Source organism: Bacillus rossius (genome assembly GCF_032445375.1).
Source record: "Bacillus rossius redtenbacheri isolate Brsri chromosome 4 unlocalized genomic scaffold, Brsri_v3 Brsri_v3_scf4_2, whole genome shotgun sequence".
NCBI lineage: Eukaryota > Metazoa > Arthropoda > Insecta > Phasmatodea > Bacillidae > Bacillus > Bacillus rossius.
Window position 1 is genome coordinate 15,117,042 of NW_026962011.1, and position 21,196 is coordinate 15,138,237.

Sequence of the window (21,196 nt, forward strand, 5' to 3'; positions counted from 1 at the left end):
AGTTCTTATCCGCTTATCTTATTACTAAGGTGCCCGCCATCTTGAAATTTGAACGCCATATTAAAAATCCGTAATTATTTAGCTAGAAATTCGGGAAAAATTTCTAAATTCGTTAAATAAATCACTCATTAATTTACATATTGATTCGATCCGCTCCTGTCCTTGGTTCGATACTTGAACGATGCAATAATGTTTAATTTTATGTAAAAAATAATAATTTCAATAAACCATGTTCAACATTCGTAAAGAGACTCTAAATCCTCTACGACCACCATCCTATCAGACATCAAGACCACCATATTGGAAATGCATAATTTTAATGCTAGAGATCCGGGAAAAAGTTCAGAAATCATTAAATAAATTTCCGATCAATAAACTGATTAATTAGATCGACTAAGGTCCTTGGTACGATACCAGGCCAATACAAAACAACTTTAATATTTTAAAAAAGCACCACTAAAGTGTAAGGTTCGAGGAATTAAACACCGCAAGTTCTTTTACAAACATAATATTTATTACATAATTTCTATTCTACTACAGGATCACTTACGAAAGCCAGCAATCTTATAATCATTTAGTTCCGCAGCGGTGTGAAATGACTAATTCTTAGCTCCAATCGGTTTATACTAGACAGAGTCCAGCCAGAACCTTTACAGACATAGTCCACCTCTTCTTGACAGAGTTTCTGGATACCGTTTTTAACAGTTTGCTTCACATCGTTAGAACTGTAAATTACTGCAGCCGATGTCTTGAATGCACACTTCTTCACTTTGTCATCGAACGGATATGGCTTTCCATATATACAGTCCAACCACAAGTTATATTTCAAAGGTCCGTTTGTTGCTACATCATCAGTAAGCTTATTGATTATCTTCTGTCTGATATCGTCAAGAAAATTACAAATGTCCTTCGACTCACCGAACGTATTTAGATAATAGTAGTCCTTCAATGTTCCACGAAATGCAGACTGCGCCAAGTAGAAGCCATTATCGTTCACTTGTAATGCTCCGAACACAGTCTTAGGTTTAGTTCCATGTTCAGACGTCATAACAATCGGTTGCTGGGCATCTGTTTTTTTGGTTGTACGCTTTCGTGTCTCCAATCTAAAGCGAGGAGCCGAAATGTCGGCAGGTAGTTCAGCAGTAGGAGCACAGACTCCACCTTTTCATTTTTTCGCATGATGTCGCAAACTGTCAATTCGAGTAAACCATTTAAGGCACTCATAACATCGAAACTTCATGCGAGAAGGATTCTTCGTGCATTTGCTCCGCTCATGTCTTCGTGCATCATGGGAAAATGCGAACGACGTATCACAGTAGCTGCAAGGATACCGTGGTGATGAAGACGATCCTTTCAGACCCGATCCAGATACAGACATTGCAACAGTAGTACCATTTCCAGGCATTCTCTTATGCACATCGATGCATCGTTGTTGCGCCGAAACCTTTACTTTCTGCCGCACAGCAGGACCTTTGCATGCCTTCATGTGCGTTTTCATATTATCTTTTCTGGCAAACTGCTTATGACATTTCTCACAAACAAACATTTTACGATATAGGTTCTTGGCACATTCGCTCCTCTCGTGTCGCCGGGCATTGCTGTTGTTTGAGAAAATCTTGTCGCAGTAACAGCACCGATGTTCGCTAATTGTCAAATCAGCATCCATTGAAGTCTCCATCGAGGTCGTATCGTCGATCGTCGTGGTTTCCTGCACATCCAGCTCAGTAGTCATTAAGCTATCTTCTGCTGGTGGTATCACATCTGTTGAAATCTCCTCCAATGTCGACGTCGTCGTCGTTGCCAACGGGATCTGCACCACCATTGTCGTCGCTGACGTCAAGGTTCCCGTAGACGATGGTACAACGTCCATCGAGTTCGGCGTTAAAGTCGGTAAAGATGCCATCGAGTTCTCAAGAACAGGTAATTACACGACTTATGCACCAGATGAAATAATCTAGGTGATCCTTACACCGTCGACGACAGTAACAAACTGAGCGACCTGCTGTCTAGGACTCGCTTATATACATGCACCGGATGGAATAATACGCAAGTCAAATCAAGAACCATTTACTATAATACTAGAGTCAAAACAACATTAAAAATAGAAGGACCATCAACGAAAAGGCAGCACATTTGGAAGCACCGACAACGAAAAGGCAGCACATTTGGAAACACCGACTACGAAAAGGAAGCACATTTGGAAGCACCGACTACGAAAAGGCAGCACATTTGGAAGCACCGACTACGAAAAGGCAGCACATTTGGAAGCACCGACTACGAAAAGGCAACACATTTGGAAGCACCGACAACGAAAAGGCAGCACATTTGGAAGCACCGACAACGAAAAGGCAGCACATTTGGAAGCTCCATCAACAACAAAAAAAAGGCAAAAAGGAAGCACAAGTTACGAGATCTATGTCTTAGTTAGAAATCAGAATACAAGAAATAAAAACATTAAATTCTTATAATTTAAATTATTTATTTTAATGCTTTACACTATACAAATGCAAGTAAAACAAACCATTATTGTATGTAGCCAGCATTCCTCAGTTCCTTGAGTATAAAGGATATTTCTTTGATGCACGAATAGTTTCCTGCACAAAGCGAACCATGTAGAAGTCTTAGCCGGTCAACCAATATGTTTGGATCTTTCCATGATGTGTAATTATTCTCTTCTACCACCATCTTCCTTGCACCTTTATAATTATTATGATCTCTGGTGTCTTCCGTTTTACCACCAACCGCAGGGTAACTTTCATGTTTGAGACGGTGATCATCACAAGCTTGATCAGATTTATTTAATATATCACGTCGTTTCCGTCGTTTCGGTCTCAGGACACCGCCACATTCTTCAATCTTGGCAGCTTTAGGTGCTTCATCATAGTCTATGTCTTTGTAAACAGCCTCAGAGTCACTGTAACATTCACCGTAGAAGGAATCGTCTTCACCCAATTTACCATAATAATTCGATGTTGATGATGTTGAAGTGTCTTCATCGTCTTCATGCTTCCTTTTTAGGAGTCCATCATTTTTACAAAGTAGGAAAGATCTACTTGAATTCGGCTGGAATATATTCTCACTTTTCACGTTAAGGATTCTTCCATTGTCTTCATTCTTCCGTAAATCATCAACCTCCTTCAATTTAAGTTCGTTGTCGAGATCGGAAGAGCCAAGAAAATTATTGGCGTAATGCAGATCACTCTTCCTTAGGCTAGTAGATTCATCGTTGTCCTCTAGCCTGTACGCAGGCTTGGCGCTACAAGTTCTGCCATGTCTTTTTAGGCTCTCTCTTTGCGTAAACGACTTGCTGCATCTAACACAACTTATCATATTGCGCAGTGGATTTTTAACACAGTCATTCTTCTCGTGTTGTCTTTTATTCTTTCTCAAGATAAACTCTTTACTGCAAAACTTACACCTATGTTCTTTCGATACAGCGTCAGATCCCAAATCGGAATTCATATTAGTTACTGAGACTAACGTCAGATACCAATTGAGTGTTTTAAATTAGATCCAATACTTAAATAGAAATATTTTCATATTTCATCAGCGAGAATTAATATATCTCATGCAAAAGTACTTTATGCATGTAGTTCTGCTTTTCAACAACAGATGTCGCCACATGTTGCTTGCAGGTAAATAATATTTAGTTCTTTTATGCGGGATGCGGGATGCTCACTAACGATCGCAAAAGAAGGATGGCTTCCCTAGACTCCAAGGAAAAGGAAGTTCGTCTTGCATGTTGGTGCTCCACAGATGTCTCATGGCGTAATATTAATTTGACTGAGTAATGATATTTTTTAATTCCACCTGATAAAAATATTGCAAGTTTTGATTTAGTAGCAGAAATTATCGAATTAAATGTAACTCCAAATAAAATGACATGTCTCATTAGTCAAAAAAAAAAATCCATGCAGACAGCGGTTTCTCAGAATAGTCAGAAACACTTGAAGAAACCACAGGAATGATTGCAAGCACACGGGAAAAACCATCAAAATACTGACAAGAATAATCAGGAGCACACGGAGAAAACCATCATAATATTAACAAGAATAATCAGGAGCACACGGAGAAAACCATCATAATATTGACCAGATTAATCAGAAGTGCTCGGAGAAAACCACCACATGTTTTCTTTGATATCATAAAATTACAGGAAAAAATATTTAAAAATAAAAATAAATTAATAAAAAAAATACATAAATGTCTGGCTTGTACAAGAACTCTATCTTTGCTCAACAATGATAAGTTTACAAGCTAGCAGAAACTGTTTATGCATTTTTTATATTAATTTATTTTTATTTTTAAATATTTTTTCCTGTAATTTTATGATATCAAAGAAAACATGTGGTGGTTTTCTCCGAGTACTTCTGATTAATCTGGTCAATATTATGATGGTTTTCTCCGTGTGCTCCTGATTATTCTTGTTAATATTATGATGGTTTTCTCCGTGTGCTCCTGAATATTCTTGTCAGTATTTTGATGGTTTTTCCCGTGTGCTCCTGATTATTCTTGTCAGTATTTTGATGGTTTTTCCCGTGTGCTTGCAATCATTCCTGTGGTTTCTTCAAGTGTTTCTGACTATTCTGAGAAACCGCTGTCTGCATGGATTTTTTTTTGACTAATGAGACATGTCATTTTATTTGGAGTTACATTTAATTCGATAATTTCTGCTACTAAATCAAAACTTGCAATATTTTTATCAGGTGGAATTAAAAAAAAATCATTACTCAGTCAAATTAATATCACGCCATGAGACATCTGTGGAGCACCAACATGCAAGACGAACTTCCATTTCCTTGGAGTCTAGCGAAGCCATCCTTCTTTTGCGATCGTTAGTGAGCATCCCGCATCCCGCATAAAAGAACTAAATATTATTTACCTGCAAGCAACATGTGGCGACATCTGTTGTTGAAAAGCAGAACTACATGCATAAAGTACTTTTGCATGAGATATATTAATTCTCGCTGATGAAATATGAAAATATTTCTATTTAAGTATTGGATCTAATTTAAAACACTCAATTGGTATCTGACGTTAGTCTCAGTAACTAATATGAATTCCGATTTGGGATCTGACGCTGTATCGAAAGAACATAGGTGTAAGTTTTGCAGTAAAGAGTTTATCTTGAGAAAGAATAAAAGACAACACGAGAAGAATGACTGTGTTAAAAATCCACTGCGCAATATGATAAGTTGTGTTAGATGTAGCAAGTCGTTTACGCGGAGAGAGAGCCTAAAAAGACATGGCAGAACTTGTAGCGCCAAGCCTGCGTACAGGCTAGAGGACAACGATGAATCTACTAGCCTAAGGAAGAGTGATCTGCATTACGCCAATAATTTTCTTGGCTCTTCCGATCTCGACAACGAACTTAAATTGAAGGAGGTTGATGATTTACGGAAGAATGAAGACAATGGAAGAATCCTTAACGTGAAAAGTGAGAATATATTCCAGCCAAATTCAAATAGATCTTTCCTACTTTGTAAAAATGATGGACTCCTAAAAAGTAAGCATGAAGACGATGAAGACACTTCAACATCATCAACATCGAATTATTATGGTAAATTGGGTGCAGACGATTCCTTCTACGGTGATTGTTACAGTGACTCTGAGGCTGTTTACAAAGACATAGACTATGATGAAGCACCTAAAGCTGCCAAGATTGAAGAATGTGGCGGTGTCCTGAGACCGAAACGATGGAAACGACGTGATATATTAAATAAATCTGATCAAGCTTGTGATGATCACCGTCTCAAACATGAAAGTTACCCTGCGGTTGGTGGTAAAACGGAAGACACCAGAGATCATAATAATTATAAAGGTGCAAGGAAGATGGTGGTAGAAGAGAATGATTACACATCATGGAAAGATCCAAACATATTGGTTGACCGGCTAAGACTTCTACATGGTTCGCTTTGTGCAGGAAACTATTCGTGCATCAAAGAAATATCCTTCATACTCAAGGAACTGAGGAATGCTGGCTACATACAATAATGGCTTGTTTTACTTGCATTTGTATAGTGTAAAGCAATAAAATAAATAATTTAAATTATAAGAATTTAATGTGTTTATTTCTTGTATTCTGATTTCTAACTAAGACATAGATCTCGTAACTTGTGCTTCCTTTTTGCCTTTTTTTTTTTTGTTGATGGAGCTTCCAAATGTGCTGCCTTTTCGTTGTCGGTGCTTCCAAATGTGCTGCCTTTTCGTTGTCGGTGCTTCCAAATGTGCTGCCTTTTCGTTGTCGGTGCTTCCAAATGTGTTGCCTTTTCGTAGTCGGTGCTTCCAAATGTGCTGCCTTTTCGTAGTCGGTGCTTCCAAATGTGCTGCCTTTTCGTAGTCGGTGCTTCCAAATGTGCTTCCTTTTCGTAGTCGGTGCTTCCAAATGTGCTGCCTTTTCGTTGTCGGTGCTTCCAAATGTGCTGCCTTTTCGTTGATGGTCCTTCTATTTTTAATGTTGTTTTGACTCTAGTATTATAGTAAATGGTTCTTGATTTGACTTGCGTATTATTCCATCCGGTGCATGTATATAAGCGAGTCCTAGACAGCAGGTCGCTCAGTTTGTTACTGTCGTCGACGGTGTAAGGATCACCTAGTTTATTTCATCTGGTGCATAAGTCGTGTAATTACCTGTTCTTGAGAACTCGATGGCATCTTTACCGACTTTAACGCCGAACTCGATGGACGTTGTACCATCGTCTACGGGAACCTTGACGTCAGCGACGACAATGGTGGTGCAGATCCCGTTGGCAACGACGACGACGTCGACATTGGAGGAGATTTCAACAGATGTGATACCACCAGCAGAAGATAGCTTAATGACTACTGAGCTGGATGTGCAGGAAACCACGACGATCGACGATACGACCTCGATGGAGACTTCAATGGATGCTGATTTGACAATTAGCGAACCTCGGTGCTGTTACTGCGACAAGATTTTCTCAAACAACAGCAATGCCCGGCGACACGAGAGGAGCGAATGTGCCAAGAACCTATATCGTAAAATGTTTGTTTGTGAGAAATGTCATAAGCAGTTTGCCAGAAAAGATAATATGAAAACGCACATGAAGGCATGCAAAGGTCCTGCTGTGCGGCAGAAAGTAAAGGTTTCGGTGCAACAACGATGCATCGATGTGCATAAGAGAATGCCTGGAAATGGTACTACTGTTGCAATGTCTGTATCTGGATCGGGTCTGAAAGGATCGTCTTCATCACCACGGTATCCTTGCAGCTACTGTGATACGTCGTTCGCATTTTCCCATGATGCACGAAGACATGAGCGGAGCAAATGCACGAAGAATCCTTCTCGCATGAAGTTTCGATGTGATGAGTGCCTTAAATGGTTTACTCGAATTGACAGTTTGCGACATCATGCGAAAAAATGAAAAGGTGGAGTCTGTGCTCCTACTGCTGAACTACCTGCCGACATTTCGGCTCCTCGCTTTAGATTGGAGACACGAAAGCGTACAACCAAAAAAACAGATGCCCAGCAACCGATTGTTATGACGTCTGAACATGGAACTAAACCTAAGACTGTGTTCGGAGCATTACAAGTGAACGATAATGGCTTCTACTTGGCGCAGTCTGCATTTCGTGGAACTTTGAAAGACTACTATTATCTAAATACGTTCGGTGAGTCGAAGGACATTTGTAATTTTCTTGACGATATCAGACAGAAGATAATCAATAAGCTTACTGATGATGTAGCAACAAACGGACCTTTGAAATATAACTTGTGGTTGGACTGTATATATGGAAAGCCATATCCGTTCGATGACAAAGTGAAGAAGTGTGCATTCAAGACATCGGCTGCAGTAATTTACAGTTCTAACGATGTGAAGCAAACTGTTAAAAACGGTATCCAGAAACTCTGTCAAGAAGAGGTGGACTATGTCTGTAAAGGTTCTGGCTGGACTCTGTCTAGTATAAACCGATTGGAGCTAAGAATTAGTCATTTCACACCGCTGCGGAACTAAATGATTATAAGATTGCTGGCTTTCGTAAGTGATCCTGTAGTAGAATAGAAATTATGTAATAAATATTATGTTTGTAAAAGAACTTGCGGTGTTTAATTCCTCGAACCTTACACTTTAGTGGTGCTTTTTTAAAATATTAAAGTTGTTTTGTATCGGCCTGGGATCGTACCAAGGACCTTAGTCGATCTAATTAATCAGTTTATTGATCGGAAATTTATTTAATGATTTCTGAACTTTTTCCCGGATCTCTAGCATTAAAATTATGCATTTCCAATATGGTGGTCTTGATGTTTGATAGGATGGTGGTCGTAGAGGATTTAGAGTCTCTTTACGAATGTTGAACATGGTTTATTGAAATTATTATTTTTTACATAAAATTAAACATTATTGCATCGTTCAAGTATCGAACCAAGGACAGGAGCGGATCGAATCAATATGTAAATTAATGAGTGATTTATTTAACGAATTTAGAAATTTTTCCCGAATTTCTAGCTAAATAATTACGGATTTTCAATATGGCGTCCAAATTTCAAGATGGCGGGCACCTTAGTAATAAGATAAGCGGATAAGAACTAAACTAACATGGCGTCAGCGCACTCTCGCCGACGAAAACAAGATGGTGGTCTCCAGCAACGAAGACAAGATGGCGGACATGACGTCATACTAGGTGACGATATATCTGCTTTAAGAAAAGTGGTGGGAGTCAGTCTGCCTGCAGCCACCATTAAGGAAGGAGCCTGTCGCCATTTTTAATTTTTTTTGCCCTCACCGGGTTCGAACCGAGGACTCCGAACTCCGTGTCGTTAATGTTTGTTTTTTATAAATGTTTTATTAAAATTTTATTATTTAATTTTTTTTATAATTTTTAAAAAATATTTTATTAAAATCGGATAATAAATAAAAAAGTTAAAGATGGCGGCCGTAACGAAAAATGCATCGGTGACGACATAATCCAAGATGGCGGTCATGGTATCCTTATTCCTAGAAATGGCTTATAAGCGGCTATCTCTTAGGAGTTTTAAGCCAGTTTTAGGAATTAGGGTTCTTTCTAGGGCAAAAAGACTTTTGAGGATTTTCGAAATCCTGATTTCCGAATTGAGGAATTTTTTGCGAATTTTTGGCGGAACATTTTTTTTCACAGAAATGGAAATTTTGGCGATTTTTGAGGAATTTTGGGCAAATTTTGCCCAATTTTGGAGGATTTTGGCGATTTTTGAGGATCAAATTCAAGGTCAAGGTCAAAGGTCAAGGTCACAACCATTCAAGATGGTTGACGTGACGTCACAATCCAAGATGGCGGTCGACAATCATCAATCCACCGCCTGAGGCCTGCGCTCGGACCGTCATTCCTATACTACTTAAATTGCAAAATTTCACACTTAAAAAGAATATAAAACAAAAAATAATTCCAAATAAATTTTTTAAACAACTTTTTTATAATGGACTAAAAGTAATGAAATAATGTCTCCTATTTCCGTAAAGATTTATAACCACATACAGATTCATAACCACAGAATATCCTAATATGTGTGACATTCGATTTATAACACGAAAACTTGAGGCGCATGGAAAATACAAATAATTCATGAAGAGTTCACAAACACTTTTATTGCATTGCAATTGATACGAACTACAATATATATTTGATGCATGAATAGTTCACCAACAGTTTTATTGCATTGAAAATGATATGAGTAGTGTATGTTGGCAGTCCTGCGCCAGGCTGCAGGCTGAGGAGCCAGGAGCCGACTGCCAATTTGAAATGTGATATCACGGCAGCCATATTCGATGACCTTGACCTTGAAAATATTCTTTGACCTTGACCAGGATGGCCTTCTTGGATCCGCCATCTTGGATCCACAATCTTAGATTCTGCCATCTTGGATTCTGCCATTCTGTTTTCTAAACATTCCGCCATTTTGTATTCTAGATATTTACGCCATTATGAATTAAGATGTCACTGTTGCAATTTTCGTTATGGTAGTTGTTTGGAAAATTCGTAATTATTATCATAACAATTGGGAAAAATTATTCAAACATAATCAAATTTTAATAAAATAATATTTTAAAACACCATTGCAATTTTCATTAGGGTCACCATCTAGTAAATGCATGATTTTAATCAGAAAAAAATTGGAAAAATATTTTAAAATAACAAAAAATTAATTAATAAAATTTTAATGAAATCCTTTTTTGGTGCAGTTATATCTTAAAATCCTTGGTACGAACCCTGTGAGGTTATTCGATATAAATGGCGATGCATACTTCCTCCAGGGAAGCCACCAGCAGATTGACCTCCCACCACTAATGACCAGGTATATATCGCCAGCTGATATTATATCTCGTCCACCATCACTCGCCCCACCCCCAAGGAACCTCCGTGTACGCCAATGTCCAGTACGTAGAGTCACTCTGGTCGGTGGCCTTGTTGTGTCGCAGGCCAACGAGCTTGCCGCTGGACTGCTCTCCTTGGGACTGCGCCCCGGGGACGTGGTCGCCCTGTGGGGGTACAACTCCATCCACCACTACGTCACACCTCTGGCCACTGCCAAGGCGGGGCTGGTACTGGTGAGCACTGCAGGCGCCTTCTTCGCTGTTCACGCTGTGGGTGCATATCGGCACGCCACACGTGGTGTGCTGCACAGCACCAGCTGGAATTCAATAGAGCTTTTCAGTGAGCACAGTTTGAATTTTTGGACTGCTTTAGAGGTGTGATATACTATACCTGGTGTGGTACCCGAACATTACAGTGAAACCCACAATCAGCAAAAATAATAATTAACGTCTGTAACTGTGTATTACCTTATTAAGTATGATATTAGGCGGCTCCAAACAATTCTGTTTCAAAAGAAAATGAAACTGATTAACATAGCGTGAGAAAACTTTAGAAAAATTTGCGTTATGACAAGTTGACAACGAATCCTAAGGAAGGCCTACACGCGGCCACCAAGCAAGTCGTTTTCCAAACAACTACATGAGCTTGCTACTTCACATTTAAACAAAATATTTAAAAAATTTACTCAACTACATAACCGTGTACTTCTCCGGCAGGCATGTCTCACAAGACAGCTAGCCAAAGGCCTTATATTAAGTGTTACCACGCAAAGTTTTGAGCGTAGCTAATGGTTACTTGTTGAAAAACGTTGAGCCAAGGTGTCGGTGCTGCCCCCAGGCGCAGCTGGATTCCAATACCAGGCGCCCGAGCTGAAACTATGAAGGAACAAGCTGTACTCCCAGCTACTGATTGCTGTAACATCGAGCACACAGACATGGCCTGACTCTAATAGCCAAGAAGGAGCTAGTGGTTACTTGTGTTTGAGCCAAGGTGTCGGTGCTGTCCCAGGCGAAGCTGGACCCCCAGTACCAGGCGCCCGAGCTGGAGGTCTGCCTGAGCAAGGTGGGCGCCAGGCTGCTGATAGCTGTAACATCGAGCACACAGACATGGCCTGACTCTAATAGCCAAGAAGGAGCTAGTGGTTACTTGTGTTTGAGCCAAGGTGTCGGTGCTGTCCCAGGCGAAGCTGGACCCCCAGTACCAGGCGCCCGAGCTGGAGGTCTGCCTGAGCAAGGTGGGCGCCAGGCTGCTGATCGTGGCGGAGACGGCGAGCTCGCAGGGATACTACGACATCGTCCGCGGCCTGTGTCCGGAGCTGGAGCGCTGCCCGCCGGGGGAACTGCGCAGCGCGCGCCTGCCGCAGCTCTCCACGGTCGTGCTGTGCGGCGGTCAGCGCAGACCGTGAGCACGTTCTCGTCGTTCTGTCGCCGTGCGCGCGCCGGCTCTTGGGCCCTGCCTCGCTAACCTCTTTCTAAAGCAGTCAGTTAGAATCGAACCAATAAAATTTCAATATACTTTTCTGCGGTATAACCAAAACCATGATTTTTTTAATGAGCAAGTTGTAAAAAATTAAATAATATTGTTAAATCTTAAGCGATTTCCTTTTGTTTACTTGTTGAAATCACATTTTGTAATAATTGCTGCAGAATAGTATTTGTCTCACTTCGAAACATTCATGCTTCTATGGAATAACAGAGAAAATAAAAAGTAAAGAAATTGAATTATTTTACTTACAAAAAGCCATTGGTTTTTATAACATATTTAAATTTTATTAATATACCCTGTTTGCTTACGTTTCTCGTTTGCTGTTTGAAGGGTGAATAATTTAGTTTTTGAGCGCTCGGATACGTTTTTGTTGTGTAATTTGGCAACCCTAGGGCATGCGCACATTTTGTCAAATACAGTAGTCTTTATGTATATAAAATAAAATAAAATGTTGTTATGTATTACGTTTGATGTTGATAATCTCCAATATCGTTTGACCGATTGACATGAAAGTTGGCATATCGAAATGTTGTTTTTCCTTGGAGAATATTTTCACACCATTCATTTTGTTGTAACTCACCACAAGATAGCGCTGCAGCGCACCAAATTTAAACCATTCAAACTTTCGCCATGAAAATTGTTATACATAATATTTTAAACTGGAGAATTTTTTCACGTTATCCATGTTGCTATAACTCGCCACTAGATGGCACTGCAATGCATCAATTTCTACACCGTTCAACTGATCACAATGAAAATTGGTGTACATAAATATTGAACACGGAGACAAATTTTCGCGATATCCACTTTGTTATAACTCTTCCCTAGATGGTGCTGCATGTGCACCAACTTTTAAAGGTTCAACCGTTTTTTATGGGTAAACAGAAAATTATAGATCATAGACAAACAAACATTAACTGTGTGTCATATCTCTATGTACACCAAACTGTCATATAACACTATCACCCTGTGTTCAGCCCGGGCAACGCCATGGTCTGCAGCTATGAATAACTATTATTCGTGTTAAATATAATTTATATTAAGATGGCGACTGTGACGTGAGAAACAAAGATGGCGAAATGTTCCACCTTAATGAAAAGTACAACATTTAAAAATGGGGCACTTGATCCCAAGATGGCGAAAATCAAGATGACGTACATGATGTCATCCAAAATAGCCTCCAAGGTCAAGGTCAAAGGTAATCCATTATGGTCGCTGGTACGTCAGATGGCGGTCGGTCATTGACCCCACCAACACTACGACCCTGCTCCAGCCGCCGAATGCCCATTTATATAATAATTACTGTCAATTAAATTGTTTGAAGTTGGATTCCAGGGATTTTGAGAATAATAGATTTCTATCTGCTTTAAATGCTTAATGACTTGTATAATCTGCACAGCTGATTTTTGGATTTCGGCTGTAATAAGGCGTCAAAAATGCCATAGGTGACTGCATTTATAGTTAAAAGCTTACAAATAGATATAAGTTACCTAGTAAACTAAATTATAGAAAAAAAATGTTACAGTGATTAATGTAAATAAGTATTAAATGTAGTGGATTATTTTTTTGTGCTCTTTATAAAATAACATTTTGGGTAAGTGACATAGTAGATAGGTTTGGTTCATCCTGGGACAGAGTTGAGGGATGGGGGATCCTTGGATCAGCAGCGGTCATCTTGGATGACGTCACTTCCGGCGGCCATCTTGGATGACCGTGACCTTGACCTTGGACCTTGAAATTTTACTTTTATATTTGACCTTGACCTTTCAAATTGACCTTGACCAAAGCGGCCATCTTGGATCCGCCATCTTGGATCCGTCATATTGTATCCGCCATCTTTAAATCGAGTGCCCCACTAACTCATGATGTAATTTTCGTCAGGGCCACCATATCGATTTTTTTTCTGTTCCACTGGAGGCCCCCATCTTGGATACAGTCGACTTTGTTTCTGCTGTTGTTCCTAGAGAGCACCAGCATCGCTCTTGATTTTTTTTTCTGTTCCACTGGAGGCCGCCATCTTGGATACCGTCGACTCTGTTTCTGCTGTTTGTTCCTAGAGAGCGCCAGCGTCGCTCTGTCCCATCACATAAGGTCGATGTTCCATTACCTACCAGAGCTATTATGGTCCTTATCGACATATTTAATTTAATATTTTATTCAAAATACATTGGAAGCGCTGTCATTCAAACCATCGCAGCTCTGATCTCTAGGTTGGAAAACATACGACTTTAACCGCACGGCCACCGAGACATTTACCAGACTGAGATTTAAATAAGGTATATATAAAAATAACATGCATATTAGGACTTGTAATTTTTTAATTTTAAGTAATAATAGCATAACTTGTTTGAGACAGAACCACCATCTCTTGTATTATGTCACAACTGTTGGCATTCGCGTTACGGTCGCCATCTTGAAAATCTGTATTTTCAATGCTAGAATTATCGAAAAAATTCCAAAAATATTTTTAACATTACGTACTTCAAATGTTTAGCTATTTAAACGATATCGGTCCTCGGTTCGAGTTCCGGCGAGAGTAAACCAGTAATTTATTAATATATTTAACAAAATTATCAATAAAAAGTAATAAAAACATCTTACACCACACCCGACATTTTGAATTATGTCACCACTTTATGAATTGACGTTATGGACGCCATCTTAAAAATATTTATTTATTATCTGACTTTAATGAAAAAAATAGTTCAAAATTCACCAAAAATTAACTTATTAGAATACTGATTGATTAGATCGATTCCCGTCCTTGGTTCGAAACCGTTAAGAGGAAAAAATAAAAAAAACAACAGATCCTTCCTCCACAGAACCCACCTACAGACTGACTGACCTACCACCACCAATAACAAGGTATATATCGTCATCTGGTAATCTGCTGGAAGTCACCATCTTTTATTCGTCTGCTAGAGTGTGCTGGCGACATGTTTATATAATTTTCTGTTCACCATACCTTTGACCTTGACTGTTGGCATTGAACTTTGACCTTGACCTTGAAATTTGACTTTGACCTTGACGGCTATCATGGATCTGACATTTAATGTTCAGTACATGCTACCAGGAGCTACCACCTGCTAGAGGACATTGCCACCATCTTGTTTTAGTCTGCTGGAAGACACCATCTTGTGTGTGTACTCGTATTATAGAGTACATTACCATCATGCTAGTTTTATTCTAACCCGCTAGAGTGCAGTAATCATTTATTATTACTGAGGTGCCCGCCATCTTGAAATTTGGGCGCTATCTTGGAATCGTGTAATTATTTATCTAGAAATGTGGGGAAAATTCCAAAATTCACCAAAAAAATTTACAATCAATTTACAAATTAATTCGATCAGTTCCTGGATCTTTCCATGATGTGTAATCAATCTCTTCTACCACCATCTTCCCTGAATGTTCATTATAAATAATTTTAATATCACAATCGTCCCAGTGATCATAATAAGATTTATCTGATTTATTTATTCTAACACGTCGTTTCCATCGTTTCGGTCTCAAGACACCGCCACATCCTTCGATCTTGTCAGCTTTAGGTGCTTCATCACAGTGTGTGCCTTTGTTATCAGCCTCAGAGTCACGGTAGCAATCTCCCAGATTACCGTAAGAATTTTATATCGATGATGTCGAAGTGTCTTCATCGTCTTCATGCTTCCTTTTTACGAGTCCATCATTTTACAAAGTAAGAAAGATCTACTTGAATTGGGCTTGAATTTATTCTCACTTTTCACGTTAAGAATTCTTCCAATGTCTTCATTCTTCCATAAAGCATCAACGTCCTTCAATTTAAGTTCTTTGTCGAGATTGGAAGAACCACATACAAAATCTCTCCCAAGACAAGGAAAATTATTGTCGTAATGCAGATCACTCTTCTTTAGTCTAGTAGATCCATCGATGTCCTCTATGCCGTTAGTGGGCTTGGCTTTACATGTTCTACCATGTCTTTTTAAGCTGTGAATTCTTGTTAACAACCAACTACACCGATTACAGCTTAACATTTTGCGTAGTGGGTTTTTAACACAATCATTCTTCTCATGATATCTAGCTTTCCTTCTCATGAGAAAATCCTTGCTACAGTATATACAGCGGCTTCCTTCCGATTCAGCGCCGGAAGTGACGTCATTCAAAATGATCGCCACTTATGCAAGGATCACCCACCCCCACCCCTGTTCCCGGATGAACCAAACCTATCTACTTAACATCCACCTGCACTAATAACACCGAGGCCTGTTAGGGCCTTTATGCAATAAATACTGAACTTTTTCTATTTATTGGTACTTTTTAAATGTAACTTTGGTGAATTTATAGTTTTAGAGAGATTAACAATGACTTTAATAATTACATGTAGTATTAAATTTGGTGTACTGACTCCTGCAATTACGCCTATAAGTACAGAGATAAGATATACTCATAACTGCTGATTGACTTAGTTATTTTAAGTCCAGCCATATAAGACCCGTTAGATGCTTGCCAATAATGGTGGTTCTTTTTTGCGTTTATCCTACATTGGTTGGGTAATAGTTTCGCAAGTGTGTTAGTGTTTTTACTTGAATGTTTATTTTCCCTTTTACCTATAATAACTATATATATATACATACAAGCTAAAACTATTTCGTTCAATTTTTTTAATAGGCACCAGAGTTTATTAATTATTATCTTTGTGTGTGAACTTATTCTAAGAATATAAACACAAAATATATACCTCTAAAATTATCGTCATAATTACATCTCCATGACAATTATGCGTAATGATAGTGGTTTTCATATAGATATATATGTATATACTCCGGGCTAAATATATAGTCGGAAATTACGATCAATTTCTCAAGACTACTGTTTTTTTTTTAGTTCAGAGACATACTTATTCGTCAGTTACTGCTTATAAAACGATTATCTCAAAATTATTTTTAAACAATGGTGACGAATAATGTAATTTGTTATCAAATTTGTCCATATCACATTCCAGTCAATGATTTACTTTGATACAAAATAAATACATATCAAAACTCAAAATTTGATGAAGACTCACAAGAATTTTAGTAATTTATAACATTTACTGTGAATATAATTAGCATTAAATTTCACTTTTAAAAAATTGAACATGTTCCTTTAATGAACATACTTTCATTTCAAACAATTTAACACAAAGCCAACGATAAAGAGAATAGATTTGCAAATACATTGCATTATTTTACAATAAGTAATAAAATTAAGCACCTACAGATAGTATGGAGGTTTATTTCACGTCTACAGCTTCCCAATGGCCAAAATAATAAAATATTTTATTTTGTAGGTCTACAGGCATACAATGGGAGTTTAATTTTTTAAATAATATTTTTTTGAAATCTAGTAAGTTGTTACTAGTATTTAACATATAAACTGTTTATCAGCATAAATATATCTCTTTTCATGCTAATATGTGCTGAATGAATTATTATTAAAGCTAATAATAATTCGAATGTATAAACACATGTGATACAAACTCTGTGTGATAGCTACTAGGTGCAAAACGTAATGTGTTGTTATAACTGCAAATCTTTAACTGTGTTCATGCATTGTTCTGGCTATATATGTCCGTGTAACCAGTTCAAATACAGTAAATACTATAATATGTTTAACTCTAACATGAGTGTTTCTATGTTGCTATACTTTTCCCATTTAGTTACTTTTAGTGATTTTCAGTGATCTACGTTTATTGAAGTAACTACCAATATACAATACTGAATGGACACTCAGCATTTCAACCAGTATCAGAGTTGTTATATTTAAAAACCTGGAGTGTTGTATATTATACTATAAAGTAATAATTAAACTTTTTCATTATATTATAAAAAAACACAGAATTATATGAATACAGGATGAATAACCAAGTGATGATATATCAACCTCTCAAAAATTTAATTTTACATACATGTGTTAAATTCCAATTGTGTTGTGAAATACTTAATTTCAATTCTTATGAGTAGTTTATTGTAAATACCACTTACTAATACAACACACAAAATCTCATAAAATAACTTGAGTAACATATACTGCAAACATACTTTCTACTTACTCGAATTTTACATAATGCCCAGGCAGCATAATACAACAGATGCTATGTCTGATTTTGCAGGGGAGCCTATCTTTTGGATGATGTCCTTAAACTGACAACCCCGGATGGCATTAGTAAGTTATCCGAACTCCAAAACACAATTGATCCCGATGACGCCGCATTCATACATTACACATCGGTGAGAAGTAGGCTTTGCTCAATCTTGTATTTACTGGTAAAATGAAGAAAAAAATTTCATGATATTTTTTATTAGATAACTGGTATCACTGTGCCAATAAGTGTGGTACATTTTGTAGGGTACTACAGGCAGTCCCAAAGCAGCTGTTTGGACCCATCACGCTGCAGTGAATGCTTCAAAAGCCTTCGGAAGGGTTTTCAACCCAGATAATAAGGTACTGCCATCATTGTAAGCATGTAAAATTAAATAATTCTAATACGCTGTAGTAGAGAGGGCTCGCACACTGTTATTCCTTTGTTTGTTTAAAACCTTTATGAAGCCAAAGAAAAACTTTCTGGTTCAAGTCAGGTTACACTTGAAACTCATAAAAAATGTTAGAATTGTAAAATAAATAAATGAAAATGAGAAAACAAAAGTTAAAATTTTAAAGTAACCGTTTTTTCTTTCAGTGACAAAAATGTATGTGAATATTTAAGTTAATAATAAACAGAAAAATATATTAAACATGAATTTTGTAAATTCATCACGTTAAATCTTTGTTAAATATAAAAAATCGTTTTTAAGCTTATGTAATGATAAAATGCAAACTTAATGAAGAACGGTTCGTACAATCCCACTTACCTTAGAGTATGAAAGAAAGATTAATTTATATTCTGAAAAAACATTCCCCCTCGTACTAGTTTCCTTTTGGCAGTTACAGTCTAAAGCGTGATAAAAATAATGTTTTTAATTAACAACCAAAAAATAACTTTTTAGAGAGTTTTTCTTAAGAACATATCACAACAAAGAATGAATTAAAAAACTAATACTGATAACATTACAAACAATTCACAAAAAAGAAAAACAGTTTAAAAAAAAAATATTGTGTTCCTTATTTACGTACATCATGTAGTCTAAGCATTGTGACAATTACAATAAAATAATAGATAATACTAGATAGTATCTGAACAACGACTTTATAATTCGCAAGTTACATGAAATCAGAAAATACTTTTTGATTTTCATCACAAATTGAGGTTAAAGCCGAAATGTATAATACCTTCTTTTGGAAATATAAATACATGGCTGAGTACAGGTAAAAAACATAAGATTAATTAGCATGTAAGTTTAACTTAGCGTAAATAGGGAAGAGTTCTAAATTTTGACATATGCTTGTAAGTAGTAAACTTTGTAAGAGAATACTATTCAAAAAATTTATTTAACCATAAAAGCCTACAAATAAACAATACAGCACTATTTCAAGAATAATGTATATACACGCTCTAAGACAAATAGTAATGTGGTCAGAATACTTTCTCAAAATAAAAAATAAAAAGATTTTACTGTATTTATGTGAAGTGGTCAATACTCAGGCTGGTGCTCGTTACTTTAAAAGTAATACAAAATTAAAATTACTATTGGTTTTTGCTTTATAGCCATCGAAAATTCTGGCTCAAATTCAGGGCTGCCATGTTGGCATAAGCATTGGTGGTATACTAGCTGGTCTTCACGTGGGTACCACTACTGTCTTCGCATCTCCGAAATTCAATCCTGACTCATCTATACAAGTACTTAAAGAAGAGAGGTAAGCTATTAACGTTAAAATAGGTGCTAAGTGCAAAAATAAATTTATATTAAAATTACTTAGAAAGTACAGATACTCTCATTTATTTGTAGTTATTTTTAAGTAATTTAAATTTTAATAATTTGAAACTAAATATTGTGACAAAAGTACAGCCAATCATTTACTAAATGCATTTTTATTTACTGGCATAAATCACTTCTCAGATCCAAAAAGCTCTGTGAAAATGAGCCTTGAAAACATATAAATTCAAAATAAAGAATGGCATTTCAGTTTGTGTGACTGTTATGCATTGCTATTCAAAAAAATTATTTATACTAACGTTTGATTTATATTAAAAAGAATCGAGCACTTTGTTTTCCGGCCTTTATAACATTTAAATTCATACACTGCTGACTTATTGTATTTATAAACTCATGTCTCCAGGACGCTAATATTGTAGGCTTATAGAATCGGCTACATTTAAATTAATTTTTTAATTGTTCTTTATACATTGTTAAGTTTAGAAAATAACATTGCTAATCATACATAAAAGAGTGTTTGAAACAGACATTCAACATTGGTTTTAGTTTTTTTCTTCAAATATTTTTACAAGAAAAACTCTCTGTTCGAAGGAGGGAAATATTGAATTAAATTACAGCAATAAGTGATAGTAAAAGAGTGAGTTTCTTCACAAACGTTTACTGTTTCAGATGTGATATAATTTTCGGAACACCTTACATGTACGTGGACTTATTAACTCGTATTCAAGAACGTGGTACTTCTTTCACCCACCCTATAATAATAGTTATCGGTGGTTCAACAGTATCAGAAGTTCTGGCTCGACGAATAGTCAAGGTGTTGCCTGTTGAAAGGTTTGTGGTGAGGTCTCTATGGATGTATTTTAATCTATAATTGAGTTTTCTCAAAACAAAACAAAAAGTGTTCTTTTGGAAAGCATGGATAAATCTATTTTCCGCTTGGTAACATGTTTTCCATACTTTGTTGCAGCCGGCGTACGGAATGACAGAGGGACATCCTTTATTTGTTCCTAATCTCGATGATACAATGGACCAGAACATTTTAACTGCTGGAAAACCAGCTACAGATATTGAGGTATCGAAGTAATGCATTTGAATGTTTGAAATATTTGTACTGATATATGCAATAACATGCCTACACACAATAATAACCTAATTATCTTCTTCTTATACATAAAAATGAATGTTTGTGCGTTTGTCTTCTATACGCTCAAGCATAATTCATCCGATCGAGTTGAAACTTTGCACACTTGACCTCCGAAACAAGGGAATGATCACTCTCTAGGTGAGATTTCGATAAAATAAGAATGTTAAATTTCCTAATATAGTAGCTGTACAAAGTCCAATATGCTATAAATTTGTTTAATAGCTTGAAAAAACGCACTAGGAAAAATCGTAAATATGCCATCATGTAGTGAGTATTACTAAAGAAACATTATACCAATACATTTGCAAGAAATTAGGGTTTAACTTCATTATAACCAAAAATTATTTTGTTATGCAGAAGGAAAAATAGAAGTTAGAGGACGCTCTCATTTTGAATTAATGTTTTAAAATGGCAAATATTGTATACACCA

The 21,196-nt window shown here is 37.0% G+C and overlaps 1 protein-coding gene across 1 annotated transcript in view; it reads left to right on the top strand.

Moving 5' to 3' along the window:
- LOC134541935 (medium-chain acyl-CoA ligase ACSF2, mitochondrial-like) overlaps positions 1 to 21,196 on the top strand; it is a 46,054-nt gene that overhangs the window by 2,992 nt on the left and 21,866 nt on the right. The window contains 8 exon segments of the mRNA XM_063385688.1: positions 10,416 to 10,544; positions 11,320 to 11,556; positions 11,558 to 11,712; positions 17,921 to 18,038; positions 18,157 to 18,252; positions 19,454 to 19,602; positions 20,292 to 20,460; positions 20,590 to 20,694. Of these exon segments, the coding sequence (XP_063241758.1) occupies positions 10,416 to 10,544; positions 11,320 to 11,556; positions 11,558 to 11,712; positions 17,921 to 18,038; positions 18,157 to 18,252; positions 19,454 to 19,602; positions 20,292 to 20,460; positions 20,590 to 20,694 (1,158 nt within the window).